At 52.7% G+C, this 17,710-nt stretch overlaps 6 protein-coding genes across 6 annotated transcripts; 2 read left to right on the forward strand and 4 right to left on the reverse strand.

Moving 5' to 3' along the window:
- Positions 1-6,008: 6,008 nt before the first annotated feature.
- est-2 (Esterase) lies at positions 6,009-7,097 on the forward strand (the record flags this gene model as incomplete). The annotated part of the gene is made up of 1 exon (XM_037319515.1): positions 6,009-7,097. One exon carries the CDS (start codon positions 6,009-6,011, stop codon positions 7,095-7,097), a length of 1,089 nt encoding a protein of 362 aa, XP_037182105.1.
- A 237-nt stretch (positions 7,098-7,334) lies between these two features.
- Positions 7,335-7,926, reverse strand: CGCA056_v004261 (uncharacterized protein; the record flags this gene model as incomplete). The annotated part of the gene is made up of 3 exons (XM_037319516.1): positions 7,335-7,497; positions 7,562-7,869; positions 7,918-7,926. 3 exons carry the CDS (start codon positions 7,924-7,926, stop codon positions 7,335-7,337), a joined length of 480 nt encoding a protein of 159 aa, XP_037182104.1.
- A 1,321-nt stretch (positions 7,927-9,247) lies between these two features.
- Positions 9,248-9,763, reverse strand: CGCA056_v004262 (uncharacterized protein; the record flags this gene model as incomplete). Its single annotated transcript, XM_037319517.1, has 1 exon — positions 9,248-9,763. One exon carries the CDS (start codon positions 9,761-9,763, stop codon positions 9,248-9,250), a length of 516 nt encoding a protein of 171 aa, XP_037182103.1.
- A 991-nt stretch (positions 9,764-10,754) lies between these two features.
- On the reverse strand, positions 10,755-14,704 carry crb2 (DNA repair protein crb2; the record flags this gene model as incomplete). Its single annotated transcript, XM_037319518.1, has 2 exons — positions 10,755-14,165; positions 14,588-14,704. The coding sequence occupies 2 exons, from the start codon at positions 14,702-14,704 to the stop codon at positions 10,755-10,757; spliced, it is 3,528 nt and encodes a 1,175-aa protein (XP_037182102.1).
- Positions 14,705-15,390: 686 nt separating this feature from the next.
- On the forward strand, positions 15,391-15,819 carry CGCA056_v004264 (uncharacterized protein; the record flags this gene model as incomplete). Its single annotated transcript, XM_037319519.1, has 3 exons — positions 15,391-15,537; positions 15,588-15,644; positions 15,694-15,819. The coding sequence occupies 3 exons, from the start codon at positions 15,391-15,393 to the stop codon at positions 15,817-15,819; spliced, it is 330 nt and encodes a 109-aa protein (XP_037182101.1).
- Positions 15,820-16,016: 197 nt separating this feature from the next.
- On the reverse strand, positions 16,017-16,911 carry EN3GAL (Galactan endo-beta-1,3-galactanase; the record flags this gene model as incomplete). The annotated part of the gene is made up of 3 exons (XM_037319520.1): positions 16,017-16,066; positions 16,125-16,177; positions 16,247-16,911. The coding sequence occupies 3 exons, from the start codon at positions 16,909-16,911 to the stop codon at positions 16,017-16,019; spliced, it is 768 nt and encodes a 255-aa protein (XP_037182100.1).
- Between the last annotated feature and the right edge of the window lie 799 nt (positions 16,912-17,710).

Genomic DNA, 17,710 nt, shown 5'->3' on the forward strand with positions numbered 1-17,710 from the left:
GTTCGCTGAACATGCCGTGCTCCCTAGCTCCGCCAACGATAAACGCGGACGACGGAACCTGGGTGCTCGCGCAGATAGTCCGAGTGGCGGGCAATATTTCCTGCATGCCTGGGGCGAGAAAGTCTTGGCTGGCGGGGTGACAGCAGGAGGATCAGCCAGCTATTCGATGGCTGTCGAACACCAATGGCCAGGTGAAACTGCTTCGGAAGCGGCTGAAGTTTTCGGTGATATGCCAGCCGTCCCATGCTGTGTAAGCAATTCAATTGGGGAGGTTTCAGTCACTGCATTACAGCCTGCTGCTGATGTTGAGCCTAAAGCCATGCCCATGATTGATTACTTGATAATCACGCACACATGTAGATAGATGTGCAGAGACAGGGGAGCGGGGTCGCGCGAATGAGGCTGTCATCTCCGAAATAATGCATGAGAATATCATGCAATGGGCGATTCAGGCAATCGATCGAACATGTTCATAGTTCTATTGAGCGCCAGTCTTCTGGTTTTGATATTAGAGTAAACTCAGCGCATGTCCATACTGGAACTCGACCAGCACTTTTCCTGGCAACACACTCACTTCTTCACTCCGGGAGCCCGCCACATAGTATTCAGCCCCTGCAAATTCTTCCCCAAGATGGCTACTGACGTCATCAAACCACCCCCCAAGCGCAAGAAGCCTCTATGCGACCTGATCTTCAAAAAGCTTGTCAAAAGCGCGGTCCACCCGAAAGCCAAGTTCCTGCCGAGCGGAATTCTAGACGAGTTGATCACCTATGATTCAGTTATTGAGACACTTTCGACTGAATGTGACCTCCCTGATGTTACGGAAATCGCATCTTGGGTTTGTCATGCGAAGGCTCAGAAGCTCTTTGCCATAGCTGTTAGAGCCCGTCTTTCTGGAAGTGACCTACTCGACGGTATGCGCCAGCTTAGAGAGAAAGGAATGACAGACAATAATCTTCCCGTGACGGAAGCATTTTGGCGCAAGAATGGATTATGGATACTTGATGACGACAGCGAGACCGCCGCCAGCAGCATCGCCAATGCCGACGATTCAAGCAGAGACGGAAAGTTCATATGGACTCACACAGCTTTGGAAGATTTCCTCCAAAAGCAGTGGGAATTCTTGTGCCCTGTGTTCTCCACAGCTGTCTTTAACCGCAACTTGGAATCTGACTGTGTTCTTCCATTCACGAAGAAGCTTCCCCAAAGCAGCAATGGCGCCTTTGGGCAGGTCACCGGTTACAAGATCCATCCATCCCATCTAATCGGCCCGACAGTTGAGGTAGGCCTACTTTGGAATCAGGAGGGATTGTTGTATGATGCTAATCACAGTTTCATTACAGAACGAACAGAATTTCGTATGCCCTGAGTATGTGGCTATCAAGGAGATGCGTGACAGGGATGAGGACCACCTGAGACAGGCCAAAAGTTGGGAAAAGGAGGCCAGGATACTTCAACAGATGAACCAGTTGAACCATCCTCATATTGTTCGTTTCCATACCGCGTTTCGACTGGGTGAACCTGGAGAGGAAAGCCATTTTCTGATGCTCGAATGGGCAAACGGCGGCAACCTTTGGGACTTGTGGAAAAGCTTTCAGAGGCCGCGCTTGACTGCTGAACTGGTCAAAGCCACACTAGAACAAATCCTAGGACTCGCTGAGGCCATCAACACCGCACACTACCCCGAGTCTTTCTCCAAACTGAACTTTCGACACGGGGATTTGAAGCCAGAAAATATACTGTGGTTCAAGGACGATGACAGCAGTGGGGGAATTGGAACACTCAAAATCGGCGACTGGGGTCTTGCAAAGTTGCACAATAATTTCACTATGCTTCGCAGCAAACAAACCACGACTGGTGGAGGCACCCGGGCCTATGAGCCTCCCGAAGCCGCAAAGGTCTCTGGTGCTAGTCTTGGCGTTCCAGAAAGTTTGAAGCAGAAAAGATCTCGACTGTATGACATCTGGGCCATGGGGTGCATCACACTCGAATTCCTTATCTGGTTGATGTATGGCAAGGACCAGTTGCGGCAATTTCGCACGAGCCTATCGGGAGGGAACTCAGAAAACACCCGTTTCTACGAAATGAAGCTCAACAGAGATAGGCAGAATGAGGCTAGTGTGCACAGAGTGGCTGTCCTTTGGATGGATCACATGGGACAAGACCCCATTTGTGCTCCTGGAACCACCGCTTTGGGAAACCTGCTTGAACTCATCAGGACCCAGCTGCTTGTGGTGAAGTTACCGCAACGTCTTGGGTCATCGAGGGACATGTCGGACGACATCCGCATTCCGCAAAATGGCAGCTACATTGGCGTCAAAGATAACAGGGGGACCAGTGACATCAACAAGGAGAACTACAGCAATACTTTCAATATGTCTGGCTCAAGAGATGGCCCCGGGGCAACATCTTTGTTAGTCAGACCAAGCATCGTCATTGACGGGGCAGATCCGACCGAGCCCTCCGAGTCTGTGGACTCCGAGCTGACTCTCAAGTCGCGTGGCCCACCTGGATGGGAGCGTGCTCGAGCGGATGAATTTCGAGACAGAATGTTGCACATTTCAGGTGAGGATGAAGAGGAAAGCTACTGGTATACAGGTCAGCCTGATCCACCCCGAGGCCCGGATCCGGACGACGATGAGCGAATCGCCCAACAAGAATACGAGTATCAAACCGAAGATACTATCGACACCGAGGCACCATCTAACAACCAGATGGTGCCGACCGCACGGACAGAACTGGTGATCGCTAATTTCCCTTGAGCATGTCATGATATCTTGGTTCATCTGCTAAAAATTCGTTTCACTTCCAGATTGTATGTTAGCTTAATCATTCGGGTCGACGCAACAAATCACGTAGGCTGATACCGAGAGCGTATTGAACATATAGGATGTAAGCCGATTTCGCGCTCCTTAACTAACAAATCTTGGCTAAACCCATATAGTACGTGAGTACTTCAAGCCCGCCGACTTCACTCATTCCAACTGGAACGGGTACTAAATATGATACCTCTTGGGCACAATAGGGAGTGAGTTGATCTCCATGTCTTTCCAGTATCCTCATTGTTGAAAGAACAGCTGAAGACTTAATCACAGGCATTTAACTAGCGTGTAAGTATTATGCGAGGCCATAGAATGTCTCTCGGAGTCGGCAGACTCACAGCTGATCTGATGAAATAGACTGTGAGTTGAGTGATGTTATGTTTTAACAATGGGAATCTACTTACCAAGATGCCACACTGAAGCAAGTATGTTTTTTTCTACAAATCTTCAATTCCTGTTCAATATGCCCTCTAACCTAAGGTACCTCTGAAGCTTGATAACGAGTGGGCCATCGACATCGACAATGCCTTCGCCAAGCGTGTCCTTTCATCTACCAGGTCCAAGGGCTTGCGAGAAAATGGTCCTTTGCCTTCATCTGATCTTTGCAATACTTGTGAGAAAATGTGCAAAGACATTTGGGAGCCAGCCTTCCATATTAAATACACATTGGAAGAGATGGAGATGAATTGCAAGTTCCGAAAATGCGACCTCTGTCGGTTATTATGGGAAACATACGAGAATCACAACGTAGCTAGGAATATGCCTACTGTTACATTCGAGCGCATCAACTCCTCTATCTGGATGAATAGAGAAGGACCAAGTGTTCTTTCTATCCACAGAAGTCCAGGTACATGAAAATCTCATAGGCGTCGGAAACTCCGCTAATTCCTGTTGTTGTCAGATCTCGAGACAAGGATCAGCAATGAAATACAAGTTGGATATCCGGGACTAGTTGCAGCAAACAGCGAGGCGCACTTCGAGATCATGAGACAATGGCTGACGCTCTGCGACAATGCCCACCAAGGTTGCATCTCAGACCAACAAGATGCTCCATACAGAAACTTGCCCACCCGAGTAATTGCAGTTGGAAAGCCAGGGGATGAATTTGTGCAGCTTGTCGAGCCCCGTGATGACGACAACGGGGAATGGATTGCCCTTTCCCACCAATGGGGTACTGGCAAACGCTTTTGCACTACGACAGAGAATAAGGAAAGTTACATGAAGGGTATGGAATATGAGTCTCTTCCCGGCACTTTCAAAGACGCTGTTCAAGTTACACGCGCCCTTGGACAAGCATACCTTTGGATCGATTCCCTTTGCATCATTCAGGGCGATGACGGAGATTTCAATGAAGAGTCCAAGCGAATGGAGCACGTATACAGCGGAGCATACTGCGTCATAGCTTCCAGCAGATCTCCTGGCCATTTTGCTGGATTCTCAGAAGATCGAAACCGAAGAGACACAGTGGTCTTGCAACATGGGGAGACAGCACCATTCTACATCTCTCAAAGTATAGACGACTTCAACCTTGACGTGCTCGAGGGTTCTCTGAACAAGAGAGGATGGGTGCTGCAAGAGCATGCGCTTGCCCGACGAACTATATATTTCACCGACAAGCAGACGTACTTCGAATGCGGCGATGGTGTTCGTTGCGAGACAATGACCAAGATGAGAAAGTCAGTTCTGTGATGTTCATCGCCTTTTCGAATCTCAACTAACTATGAGTTTTTAACGAATTACAGCGAACGTGCTGCATTCCTTGGTGATTCCACCTTCCCCGAGGTCATCATGAAAGCCAAGGCAGGCGAAAGAGTTCTTCGGTATCAGCATCTGTACAAGACATATTCTCGACTTGGCCTTTCAGATGCACATGACAGACCGCTAGCTGTAGGTGGACTGCAGAACCGAATTCTCAAAGCCCTCAACGTCAAGGGAGGCTACGGCATTTTCGATGAAGCGGCTAAGGACAACCGAGGTCGTGGCTTGCTTCGACGAAGTTTGCTATGGCGCCGAGGTCTCGAAGTGAAAGCTCTGACTCGAATCGACTTTCCAAAAAGTCGTCCCACTGTGAAGGTCCCTTCATGGTCATGGATGTCAGTCCAAGGTGGAATTGACTACATCAGTCCCCCGTTCGGTGGCATTCGATGGGAGGACCTCGGGTCTCCATGGTCCTTAGGTGTGGGCGGCTTGAATGGAGGAACCAGAACGGACTCACAAAGTGGATTTGTATCTTTGAATGCGGAAGCACGGGACTACGATCTTCCTATGCCTGGCAATGTCCCAGGGGATGTGGTCTTCGACCGGCCGGGTGGATCTCAACAATCAGATACCAAGTGTGTGGTTTTGGGCAAGCAGAAGAGCAACGACCCTCTACTTTCGGAATCTATGAAGCTTCACTATGTTTTGGTAATCGCGTCGAAGGCAAAGAAGGATGGAGATGGTGTGCCGATTTATGAGCGTGTCGGAGCTGGATCGTTGCTAGGGAAATGCATCAAGTCCCGGGGTGAAAAGGTTCGAATTTACTAAACGTTTCACCTACATGAGTAAGGCAGTCGCTTGGGGATGACCGCAGGGAGTGTTGGACCATTCAACATGGTGCCGACTGAAAGAGCAATCCTTCGAACTGGTTGCGGCATTTTGTAGTTATGGAGGCTTTTCTGAGCTTCTAACGACCACTCATTTAGATACAATCCCAGACACTCGTTTCAAAAAGCATATATCTTTGGGGCTCGATGTAGAACAAATGACTTTTCAGAAGATTTGGGAGAAGCATAGCAGCTTTCATGGGCTCGAAAGGGTCGTAGCTTTCTGCTCGAAGTTAGAACAAGCTATTTATCTTGGATGGGAAGTTGTCTAGAGTCATGCTGAAGGAAGCATGCCAGTTGTAATTTGATCCATGAAAATAAAAACAAACAACAACTTAATTCAAGATCTCTTAAATTCTGAAATAAGAAAATTAGTGAGTGGACTTCTCACCCTGGCTGTGATCGGGAGAATAGTCTCACAAATGACGTCAAGGCGCCCAGAGCTAATGACGTCGTGGAACCGAGCCAAGCGTGATCCAACAAAACAGCTAACATTCCTCACTGTTGAAGCTAAATAATTCCGGCCTCGTTTGGATCTCCTCATCGAATTCGCCGTGACAGTTGGAGCTGCCGATTGAATTCATAGTCCTAAGACCTCATCATGGAGACCTCAACATCAGACGACCAATTCCCCGACCACAATGAGGCCGTCAATCACACCAGCGCATCCAGCCTCACTGTGACGGAGCGAAATGAGCGATACTTTCTCACGCGAGTCGTACAGGCAGTATTGAAGCCCCTCAAGCCCCGATTAATGAAACCGAAGAAGGGATCAGATGAGAAGACGCGATTGACTGCCTCGAAGAGGGCGCGCAGTTACTGCGACGTCACGGAGAACGAAGTAGAAGGAGTCTGGACTTATGACATAACACCAAAGACCACAGCAGAAAGAAAGGAAGGTGCCGGGGCAAGTTATAAGCGACGAGTTCTTTACTTCGGGGGCGGAGGGTGGCAGATGCCACCAAGCGAACATCACTGGGCCTTCTGCGCCGAGCTCGTGCGCCGCTTACCCGACACGAGGGTCACGATCATCTCATATCCCTTGGCGCCCAAACATCCGGTCTCAGTGGCCTTCCCTCAGATTGAGAGGGTTTACAAGAGGCTATTGATGGAGTCGAAAAAGGCTGGAGAAAGGGTCATCGTGGCTGGGGACAGTTCAGGCGGCAACATCGCCCTCTGTGTGGTAACGTGGACGTTGAGGTTCCAGGAGGGAGAGACCGCGAACCCACCGGTCGCCATCCTCGCTATGAGTCCAACTACAGATCTACGACACGAGATGGAAGAGATCAAAAAGGCGGATAAGGTTGATCCCATACATACCCACGGGTGTATCCACGATACAGCGAAGACGTGGTGCCCTGGACCAGTGAGCGATGGTAGCAATTCGCACGAGAAGCCATCGTCTGGTCGATTGGATTGGAGCTTTGAGGATCCTCGCGTGTCCCCTATTCAGGCTGATCTCATGTACCTCGTTCGCCACGGAGTCAAGGTCCACGGTTTGACTGGGTCTAACGATGTGTTACAACCTGAAGCTGTAGCATTCAGAAATAAGTGCAAAGAGTATGGTGTGACAGGCGAGTGGCTATCATGGCATGGGCAGATGCATTGTTTCCCGTTGACATTCAGGTATGGGCTGAAAGCGAGTAAGGAGGCGTTGGACTGGATCGTAGGTGTTTTGGAGAAGTCTTGAAGATGACCGTATTCACGCAGGACGTAATTCGGGTGTTTATCTGACGACCATCGATTTGCCGTGGCGGCGTAAAACTGTCAGGGCCATGCTCAGAATCGTATCAAGGAGGGCAGATTGCCTCCAAATTCTACTACACAATACAAGCGACGCCTCACTCTTTGCTGATTCCAACTGCCCCATACTTCGCCGTTCCCTCCAATCCTCAGAATTTCTGCCACTCGAGGTAGCCGATCAAGCTCAAAAGACCTCCACTGATCTTGCGGTCGAAATCCTCCTGGACACCGGGCTTGCTAGGTCGAAGGAACAAAGTGAACGGCCACCGCTCCCGACAATGTGCTCCTTCTTCATTTGAACTCTGGCTTCATCAGCCTTCTGGAAGATCCCAAACTTCTTCAAATATCTGTTCAAAAGTTAGGTTCGGGCACTCGACTACTCCCAGGCGTACAACACCGAAGATGACGTACCTCTTGATAGCCGGATCATGGTTGAGGACGCAGTCCAGAGCGTACATGATCTTGACCGTCATGGGGTCGTCCATACTCATGGGAACCGAAGTATCCAGATACTGGCGGATGATTTGCGCCGCCGTTCCGTAGGGGCCTTCCGTTGCGAGGCGATCCTCGTTTGTGATATTGTCCCGAACTGCCTTCCCAAGCATGGTGACAAGGGTGGCATGCCAGTTATCGGAAGGGTTCCGGAGCAGGGGCACCATTTTCTCCAAAGCGCAAGGCACTTCAAGCTGGCCGTAGCCCTCATCGGCAACGTGGGCAACCTGCGTCAGTTATTGAAGCCCGATTGAAGTAGTTGGAGATCTGCTAACAGTTAACATGGTTTTGAGAAGGACTGCCCCTCCATCCCAACTCGCAACTCACTGAACCCAGTGCCTCCGTCTCCAATCAAGCCCATCCAATTCCAAGTACTTGGCCGACTTTCACTCAGTCACCTTCAACCAGTTCAGCTGGGCCAAATGGTCTAGCTGGTAAATGCGACAGTTAAACAAACCCTCCTCAGTAGATGCTCTGGTGACTCCGGGAGGGGGGGCCGTTTGAAACGCGAGAGGGCCGTGAAAAAGGTGATTCCCTTCTGGGTTTTCTCACTTTGACTTTCGTCCGTCTTATGACCCCTCTCATGTTCTTAACATGACTTCACGAACCTCTTTGTCAGAGTGAAAACTTTTCCACGGTGCTTCATTTTGGGGGATATGCCGTTCCCCCAACGTCCGGGAAAAGTGACATCATCAATTAAGAATCTAAGCCTGGTCATCCTCGGAGGGATACTTCCAAACTCAGGAGAAGTATGTATAAGGGCGATTTTATAAACTCGTGCAATATCCTGACTTTGTCGTCTCCGCTCTCATTCACTCTTCATTTTTTCGATTGGTAAGTACGCTATTTCAGAGGCTGTTCAAGGTGCAGGTAGAGATCTAGTTGACAATGAGGACAGTGATGCAGAGCAGAAGTGGTTAGGAGAAGTGGGAAGCAGAGATGGCGATGAGCAGAGGTGGTTGTGTCTAGAGATAGCGATCAGGGATGGACAGGAATGTGAACGGGAACAGGGACCAGTAATAAGAGTCAGAGATACAGACAGGAGCCAGAGACAGGAGCCAGAGACGGCAGGCAGAGACGACAGGCCGAGACGAAGACCAAGGACAGGGGAACAAGACGGGGAAGCAGGACGCCAAGGCAGGACGACGATAGTCACAGCAGTCAGGGACTACAGTCAGTCAGGAACTTCGCACATCTCATATCGCACATCATATCCATATCACAACACATCACACATCACCATTCACGGAAGGCACAGGAACAGTTTTGCGTGTGGGACGTATCCCCGCTGGTGATATATTGAAAAAAAGAAAAAAACCCCGAGAGGGGAAAAACCTGGTCCGCTTGTCGCTTATGTCGCTGAAGAAAAAAACACACTCGCTGAAAGAAAACGAGTGTGAAAAAAAGAGTGTGAAAAAAAAAGAGTGCAAAAAAGCAACGCTAGGTAATGATATTCGCTGTAAAAAAGCACCGCTGGTCGTCATCGTCGTCCTTGTCATCGCTGTCGTCCTCGTCGTCGTCCGTCGTTCTTGTCGCACCCTCTCGAGTGCTTATTCGATCCCTTGCTGAAGGAAAAAAGGAAGGAAGGTAGGAAGGCGCCTTCCCTTATCTGGAGTAAGGCTTGGGCCTTCTCATGGGAAGGAGCATCGTGGGAGGCGCCTTCCTCTTCCTGATTACCGTGCCTGCTGTAAAAGGAGCAGGGGGTCGGTGCTCCTGGGAAGGAGCAGGAGGAGGCGAGAGGGAGGGAGAGGGGAGGAAGGGACGACCGGGAGGAGGAGGAGGCGGGACTGCCATCTGCGCGATGGGCATGAAGCCCGCGCGGTCGCCATGGTTGGCGAGGATCTTTGGATCCTTGCGGGCCCTGCCCGACTTGCCTGGCTTGACCGGCTTGCTCGACTTCTTGTGTCCCGCCTGGCTGACCCGCGTCTTCTCGTCGACGTGAGCCGGGGCGGGCTTGAGAGGAGGGCGGGAAGGAGCGTTCGAGCGCTTGCCCAGAGCACCACCCGGGCCTGCCGTCTTGAGGCGGGTCTCGACCCGAATGGTGCTCTTTACGTTGGGATTTCCCAACTTGAAGAAGGGGCGGGGGGCGGGAGTGGCGCGGGAAGGAGCAATGGGAGACATCGTGACTTCTGTTTGTGATGTACTGGGAGCGGTGGTACCGTGTATAGAAGCAAGAAAGCAAAAAGCGGCGAAAAAGCGAAACAGCGAAGCGAAAATCTTTGATTGAAAGCGGACGAAGAAAAGAAGAAGAAGAAACAGAAAGAGCTTCTTGGCGGGCGATCTGGGGCTTTATACACTTGCCGACGAGACATACGGGACAGAGCCATCTACGGTGCTACTCATGGGTGGGCAACCTGTTGGCTGGTGGCGCACATTCCGAATAGATTCAAAAGTAAGTTGCTGCTTTAGTCCTGTGGCGGGGAAATTGCCGGGGGGAGGCCATACATGTTTCCCCTATTAGGGGGTCATGGACAGCCAGAAACGATGTCGGAGACACCACCAGAAACAGCGACAGCAACAGCGACGACATTTGGAGACAGCGATGGCACATGGAGCTAAGAGACAGGGAGACAGAGGGACGACGATGGCGGACGATGGCGAGAGATGATGGCGAGAGCCGAGGACAACAGACGAGGACTCCCAAGGACATCAAGCGACGACAGCGACGACAGCGACGACAGCGACGACAGCGACGACACGCAGAACCAGGAGACAGAGGCGGAGACGGAGACAAACAGGTGCGATGGACGGGGCCGACGGGCGAGGGTAACAGACGATCAGAAATGAAGGGAAAAACGGGCGAACTCAGAGAATAGGGGTTGCGGACCTGGACGACCAGCCACCAAGTTCACGAACCGCCAGTAGCTTATCAATCGCGACAATAACAGCACAGCGAGACTAAAATCCATGTATGCAATGGCTTAAAGCCTTTCTTGATTCATGCCTATAGTACACATGCCCTCGTATCGTCTTGTCCGGGTTCGCCAACCCGCCTACAAGGTATCGTCCTATTGCCCTTCCGCCCAACGCCATACCGATGCTACTTGACAAACCCTATTGTCTCCTTTTAATCCCTATACACAGTACTAGTACAATTGCTCCAATGCAGAGCTCACGCATCGAGCTCGCCCTCCTCAATCATCCGGCCGAGAATGAGGCTCTGGATGACCAGCTCGTCGCTCAAGGTTCTGATCCGCTTCGGGGCTCGGTCTGCCTCGTCCTTGACGGGCGCAGCTGGCCGCTTTCTCTTCTTAGAGGGCTTCGTGTTGGGGGCGGCGGAGCTGAATAGCCCCTCCTCGGTTCCGGTGTGCTCGTCGACGTATACCCAGTCGAAAGGGTCGTCTAGCTCTTCTCGTTGCTTGAGCGTCTCCTTTGCTTCCTCGAGATTGTAGGCTCGCGACAGCGTAGCACCCAAGACATGTGCTAGGAAAACGTATGGCATCTTCTTATCCTCCGCTCTGGACTTCTTCATCACCAGGAGGATCTTGCTTCCCTCCAACATCTTTGGCCTGCGTTCGACGACATCGCCAAGTCGTGCCTCGGTGGCCGAGTAGGGTGCCAGGGAGCGAGAGCGGATGGCGTCTCGAAGGAAGGTTGACTGTCCTGCACAAAGCAGGTATGGAAGCCAATCTACCACTGTTCCCTTCGCCACGCAGGTGGCTACCCATCGATCCGAAATACAAGGTAGTCCTAGAGCAAGAGCTTGCATGTACTTAACCTTTCGAGAGTGACCATCTGCAATCAGGGCTGTGAAGCCGAGCGACTGGGCCCAGGGTGTCAAGGTCAGAGGGGTTACCTCTGTTCCATCCGATGCCGGGCTGGTTGACGTGCTCTTCAGTGCGTTTGCTTCGAACAATTCGTCGAAGCCGTTGGTAAGCAGATGTCCACCAGCTTGTGAAATCATCTTTTCAACATCTCGGCTCTGTCCCAAACGGTGCTCGTATTGGTCCGGCTTCTCGCCGTCTTTCTTCGACTGAAATGATATGGCAAAGGCCATGCCTGCGAAGATCTTGGCACCGCCGCCATCTTTGGAAGTATACGACAACATTGAGAGACGGCTGCCGCGTGCACTTTGCTTCGGGGGTTGGATGATACTATTCTCGAAGCCCGTAACAGAAGGTGACCGGGTCAGCTCGTCAGTCGAGGCACTATCAAGACGCGTGCTCCTGCGGCTCTGTCTTCGAGTGCTGGGCTTGGCCACGCGTGATCCTGTGGTGACTCTCGACAAGGACTTTGCGGACTGGCGTCCACGTGTCGGCTTTTCGGGGGAAAGCGGCGGAAGCTCGACGGATTCTTGGGTAGCCGGAGAGGTCTTGTCCGATGGTGCTGGCGTAGCTGTGAGATCACTCAACGTCGAGGTCGACCCGGGAGGCTCAGCAGCAGTCGGTGATTGATGGGTATCTGGCGTTGCGGGATTATTCTCTGTTGGTTTGTTCTGGCTAATGATGGCTGGAGACGTCTTGTTCTTGGACCGAGTCTTGGGAATGGGAGGGGAAGATGGAAGGGCAGGTTGGTCCTCAACAGCGAGAGCATCTGCTGGGGCAGGTGCCTCTTCCTTGGTGACTCCGTCTTGCGCCATAATCGGCTCCTCGGCAGGAACTATGGCATGCTGAGCAGTGCCTTCTCCTGAGTTGCGACCCTCGCGACCCTCCGTGTTAGCAGACTTCAAAGATACAGCTGCACGTGCTGTGGTCTTCAATGATTGAGCCTTTGGCGTTGGTCGGGGTTTGCGGCCAGACCTGCGCGAAGGTTGCACAGGCGCAGGCTCTGATAGCTCGGTGTCGGGCTCTTTGGCTGGCTCAACTGCTGCCACAACTTCTTCTGTATTTCTCTCAACCTCGTCCTCGACCTCCTGGGGGGCTCTGTCTTGACTGGCGGTTTCCGCAGGGACTTCCGGTTCCCCGACAGGCTCAGCGTGGCGTTTCGCCAAGGGCTGGTCAGATGATGCTATGACCGCAGGCTCAGGATGTGACTGCGTGTTGGTAGGGCTCGTCTCGGGAATAACGTCCTTGAGGCGCGAGCTGTTGCCCGAACTCTCCGTTTCCGGGACTGCGCCAGCAGTATTCGACTTCTGGGTGGCGCCTGTACTGTCAGGAACTTTTTCGTTACTCGACACGATTCCCGGTTTGCCGTTCCCGAGATCAGGCGATGCCCGTGAACGCGGCCGCTGGTTTTCTTGTCCCTGAGAATCAGCAACAGTAAACTCATCCGCGTCGTCGTCTGATGTAGTCGCAACACGACGTCCGCGGTATCGTCCTGCTCGGGTGGCTCTTGGTCTCTTAGTCGTTGAAGGCACCTCGACGGAACGGCGCTCACTGCGGCGTCCAACACGGATATTGGCAAGCTGTTTCGACGCTGCTTCTTGCTTTTGTGCAACGAGTCTTCTGCGTCTCAAGGCATCGTCCAAATCATCCCCAAAATCATCCGTATCGTCCCCAGACATCACGTCCTCGGCTTCATTGCTGAGTCTTCTTCTCTGCGGCTCCTTCGCGCTCTTGTATTCTTCCTGGGGCTCCGGGCGCACTCGTGTGTTGGCCGTTGCATATTGTGGTGATTCGGGCACCGTGCCATCATCGGGTTGACCAACACTCGGGCTGCGTTCCTGACGATCCAGCGACTCAGTCCTAGTAATCTGCGGGCTCGACGGAGGCATAGAGGACGCTATGTTATACCGATTCTTAAGCGGTGACGTCTCAGCGACGTTTGGCGAGATGGAGTTGTGAGCGTACACGTGCGGAGACGGTCTCGAGGAGGTAGGGCTGAATCGCTTGACGGCTGACGAAAACTGGGTTTGGCCGAACAATTGTGATCCTACCAAAGCAGGGTCTCCGAGCTTCTTAATGCCCGCAAAGGGGTTATTGGCGGGTGTCTGTGGCGGCTGCGCTGTGTTGGGCAGAGGAGAGTCGATATCGGTTCGTTGGACGGAGGAGTGTTGTTGGGAGCTGGACCTGCGCCAGGCCCCTCGGCCCGTAGCCAAATTGACATCGTCAGGTATCGATGAGGGTTCTTCCTCCGGCTGCGTCTCTTCCTGGATCAGGTGGCTGAGGTTGCCAAAGTTCACTGGGCCCGAATCTTCGTCGTGGGGAGGGCAACTCTGGGTCACGGCGTCTTGTGAGATGGGGCTCGTCTCGACGAAGGACGGGCCATCGTAGTAGTTCTGGTAATCTCGTTCGTCGTTATCTTGAGTCGGCGACTGCTGTGACACGTCCATCTTGGCTTTTTTGCGAGACACGGAGCGCGATGATCGAGGCGAGACATTGACTTTCTTCGGCTGCCGAGATGTTTCGTCGAGGGCGCATGGTGCGGGGGTGGGTTCGGTTTGAGGATCTATCGCCTCGTCGTCGCGGATCGGGGCCAACGGCGGCTTGACAAAATTTGTCGCGTCGGGCGGCCCTGGCGCAGCTGAGGCAAAGGATGTTGTTTGGGGATCTGGGCCGCGATCTTGGCCTCCGGCATCCGTAGCGGCGGCAGCGGGAAGTGACGCGACCGATAGGCCCTCGCGAATAAAGTCCTGCTGGGGTAGCTGTCTTGGTCAGTGCCATCCCGGAAAGGAATCCCTGCTTCCCAAGTGGGGGAACAATCACCCACCGCGTTTCCGGTTCCAGTCGCTGGAAGCGCGCTGCTCAGTACCGATTGAGAAATGGGCTGACCGGTCGCTCTGCTCGGAGGATTAGACTGGAAAGTTGAAGGCGAGTCGCGACGCCTTCTGCTCTCTCGACTGTTTTGTCGCGATAATGTTGATGGCCTCGGCGGCGAACTGCTTGTCTGTATTGGCGCCCGAATCAGTTAGCGCATGGTCGCAGCAATGCCTGCATCGTCGCAGTGCTAGCAAATGTTGCAATCAATCCAGTGGCAGCAATGCCCCAAAACACGTCCAGGGCAGGCAGAAAAAGCGCCTCCACTTGGAGGAACGCCACAGGAAAAAGCAAAAATGGCCCTACGTACCACGCCGATCCCATACACGACCCTGTATTGGTCCAGGACATACTGGCTGTCTTGCGATTCGTTCTTGCCCTGGAGGGCCTTCTTTTCAGCGGCTGCGAGGGTTTTAGAGCGCGTCATTGTCGTTTCGCATCGTCGGTCAAGGCTAGGAGAATGAATCTGACGAGAAAGAGGCGCGAGAAAGACTGGTGGGGGCGGGTGGAAAAGTGACAGGGGAGAGAACCCGACTGAGATGGCTGGACGCGAAACAGACACCAGGTCATGTGCTCAGAAAGGTGGCAGGTCTTAGGTAAGCTGCACCACTTTGTGCACAGAGCTTCTTTATGCACAGCTCATATAGCTGCCTATTTTGTGCAACCCGGGCCACTGAAGTGAATGATTGCTTTCCTTTGCTTTGCTGTACCAAGACTTTCTCCTTTGACATTGTGTAGGGTGGACTTGCTCTTTTCTTCTTATTGTTCTCTCTAATGGGAGATGCCTTGAAAGGAGCCTTTTTAGCGACTTATCAAGGTGCTTGTCCTTGGCCATGTGAGTACAGCAGCTTTGTAGCCAGATTCCACTGTCATTTTCACCCACCTGTATTCAGGACCAAATAGGTCTGAAGAACCTCAAACATTCACTCAGAGGTTACCAAAGGTGGCACATGTCACGAGTCCATGGAACACTCTATAAATCACAGCTTCCATTCTTCCATGACCAGCGTTTGGCCCAACATCATAAACAAGCCATAAATTCGGAAGTATCAGATGCTGAAAGCAGAATTATCTCCAGCCATTTCATCCTTTTCAAGGATATCAGTCGCAGCCATGGGGAAACCACTCTGTTGCGAGACATTTTGTCTGGAGTTCTCAGAAAAGGGGAAGACTAACCCTGTGGACTACGCTGACAAGGTTACAGAAATCCTAGATGCGATCCGCCAGCATTGTCCCCGACAAGATTTGACAGTCAGCTGGGTGAGTGAGGAGCCAGATTTGTCGTCTGGGGCTGACCTTCACTTGAACAGAACCCTTTTCAGGAGCAATTCATCATCTTGACGCCAGTAGAGCATCCCCTCAGTATGGTATGTTGAACCTTCCTACACGTGATAACTAATCTTATCCGAGTGCTAGGAGCAGAAGACCATGCTTGCAGACATCCGTGACACGTGGATGCGGGAGCTCCCTGCCGATAAGCGGCCATCGAGGAAGGATCATGGCTGGGCGAGGAGAGTTCTCATGAGGGACCCGAGTCAGTAGGGCGGCGAGCACACCAGAAGCACTTTAATCAGGAACCAACTTCGAAGTTTGAAGTCGAAATTTCGTTGACCATGCAATGCGCCGTAGCGCAGGGAGATATGTACGTGGGACGCGATGGCCCCGTATCGAAGTAAATACAGTGGTAATCCATATATGAACAATTCAAAAACACGCTCTCATGCCCGTATTTCGTCATATCACGGGTTGTAGCTGAGCACCTCGAGGTTGCGCACCTGGAACTCGGTGCCTACACGACTCGTTAGCATCGTCGCAATTTAACTTGACAGAAAGCTTATTCCACTTACTCCCACTTGGGCCGGGCGAACCGGAAGATCCCTCCATTTGCAAGTTAATAATCCTTCATTTCAAGTCAGTAATCACCCTCAAACTTTCCTACCGGATATCCGGCATCAGGAATCAAACTCACAAGTACATCGGCTTTCCGAAATATCCAGCGCCGACTTGCGTCGTGATGAGGTTGCCGTCCATGTAGAATTTGGCCTGCACATCCTTGCCGTTGAGATCCCTCGTCTCAACCTTGATGCTGTGGAAGTTGCCGGGGCTTGGGTAGTTGACGTCCTTGGCCGTCACGATTGAGCTCGTGTTGAAGGTGTTGAAGCTGATCTTGCCGCTGCCCTTCCACTCGGCCATGTCGATCTCAGGCGGCCAGCCCTGCACGGCGGTCAACCAGAAGGCGGGCCATGTGCCCTTGGTCGTGGTCGCCTTGAGTTCGGCGCTGAAGTCGTAGCCGCCGCCCTTGGAGACGTTGAAGTGCTCCTTGGCGTGGATCGCGCCGCTGAGGTAGTTGATGGCGATCTGCTGGCCGCCGTGCGTCGCCGGCTTCTGGCCGCTGACCTTGTTCGCCGTGAGGGTGAGCGTGCCGCCGCTGAACTTGACGTTGTCCTTGGTCATGCGCGCGCCGCCATTGTGGTCGCTGCCCCAGGGGTAGAGATAGTTCCAGTCGGCATCGAAGTTGGACTGCGAGTCGAAGCTCGTCTTGGGGATGATGGTCCGCACAGCCCCGACGGGGAGCACGTCGGCCACGAGCAGCGCGCTGCTGAGGACGAGGGCTGCTTGGTTGAACCAGACCATCTTGGCAAATGAACGATGAGGATGGAGGGTTGAGGTTGGAAGAAGCATACAACAGACCAGACGAACACCCGGGACATTGCGCACTTCAAATACCCAAATAGCTCTCCGCGCTCCTGTCTGGGCGTCGAGTTGATGGCAGTCGGCTGATGACTAGAGCTAGCTCGGCCTCACGACCCAGTCTGATGCCCCGCAAGACCCTCGAGATAGATGAACTGACCTCCACACCAGCAGGATTTCCACCAACGACAATTGGCTTGAAACATCAATTCTGGAAAGAGGCGAAACACTCCGACGCAGGGGCCCCCATGGCGATCCAGGGCGCTAAACTTAGAATGCCCTTCGTGTAAACGCCGTTGCTCCCGTATTGACGACATCGTCACACGCTGTCATCCTTAAAGGGGGCCGCAATGCCAAATGCGCCAGCGGCAAGCGAGGGCGCTCGAAGCAACCTCATCCCGGAATGGGAAGCGGTGGTCGTCCGAACTTAATGGAAGGTCAGGCCGACGGGATGGTGCCACGCTCTCGCAACCCTGTCGCTGCGACATCGTATTCGAAGGGGTTGTCGGCACTTGCCCATTTGGCGGTAAACCTTGATCGGATTTCGCACCAGTCGCTGCGATGCCAGTGGCTCCTTTTCGTCTGGCCAGACTCTCGTGATGCTCGGTTTGCTGAGGCATAAGTTGGGATCGACATGACAGCTCGGGTGATCGGCGCAACAGACGTCCGGGCATTGGCGCGTGCTCCCGAGGTGTAAGGCGTGAATAAATCCGGCTGGTCGGCATGATATTGAATGCTATCA

This window comes from Colletotrichum aenigma, assembly GCF_013390185.1.
Source record: "Colletotrichum aenigma strain Cg56 chromosome Unknown KSG_Cg56_contig03, whole genome shotgun sequence".
Taxonomy (NCBI): Eukaryota; Fungi; Ascomycota; class Sordariomycetes; order Glomerellales; family Glomerellaceae; genus Colletotrichum; species Colletotrichum aenigma.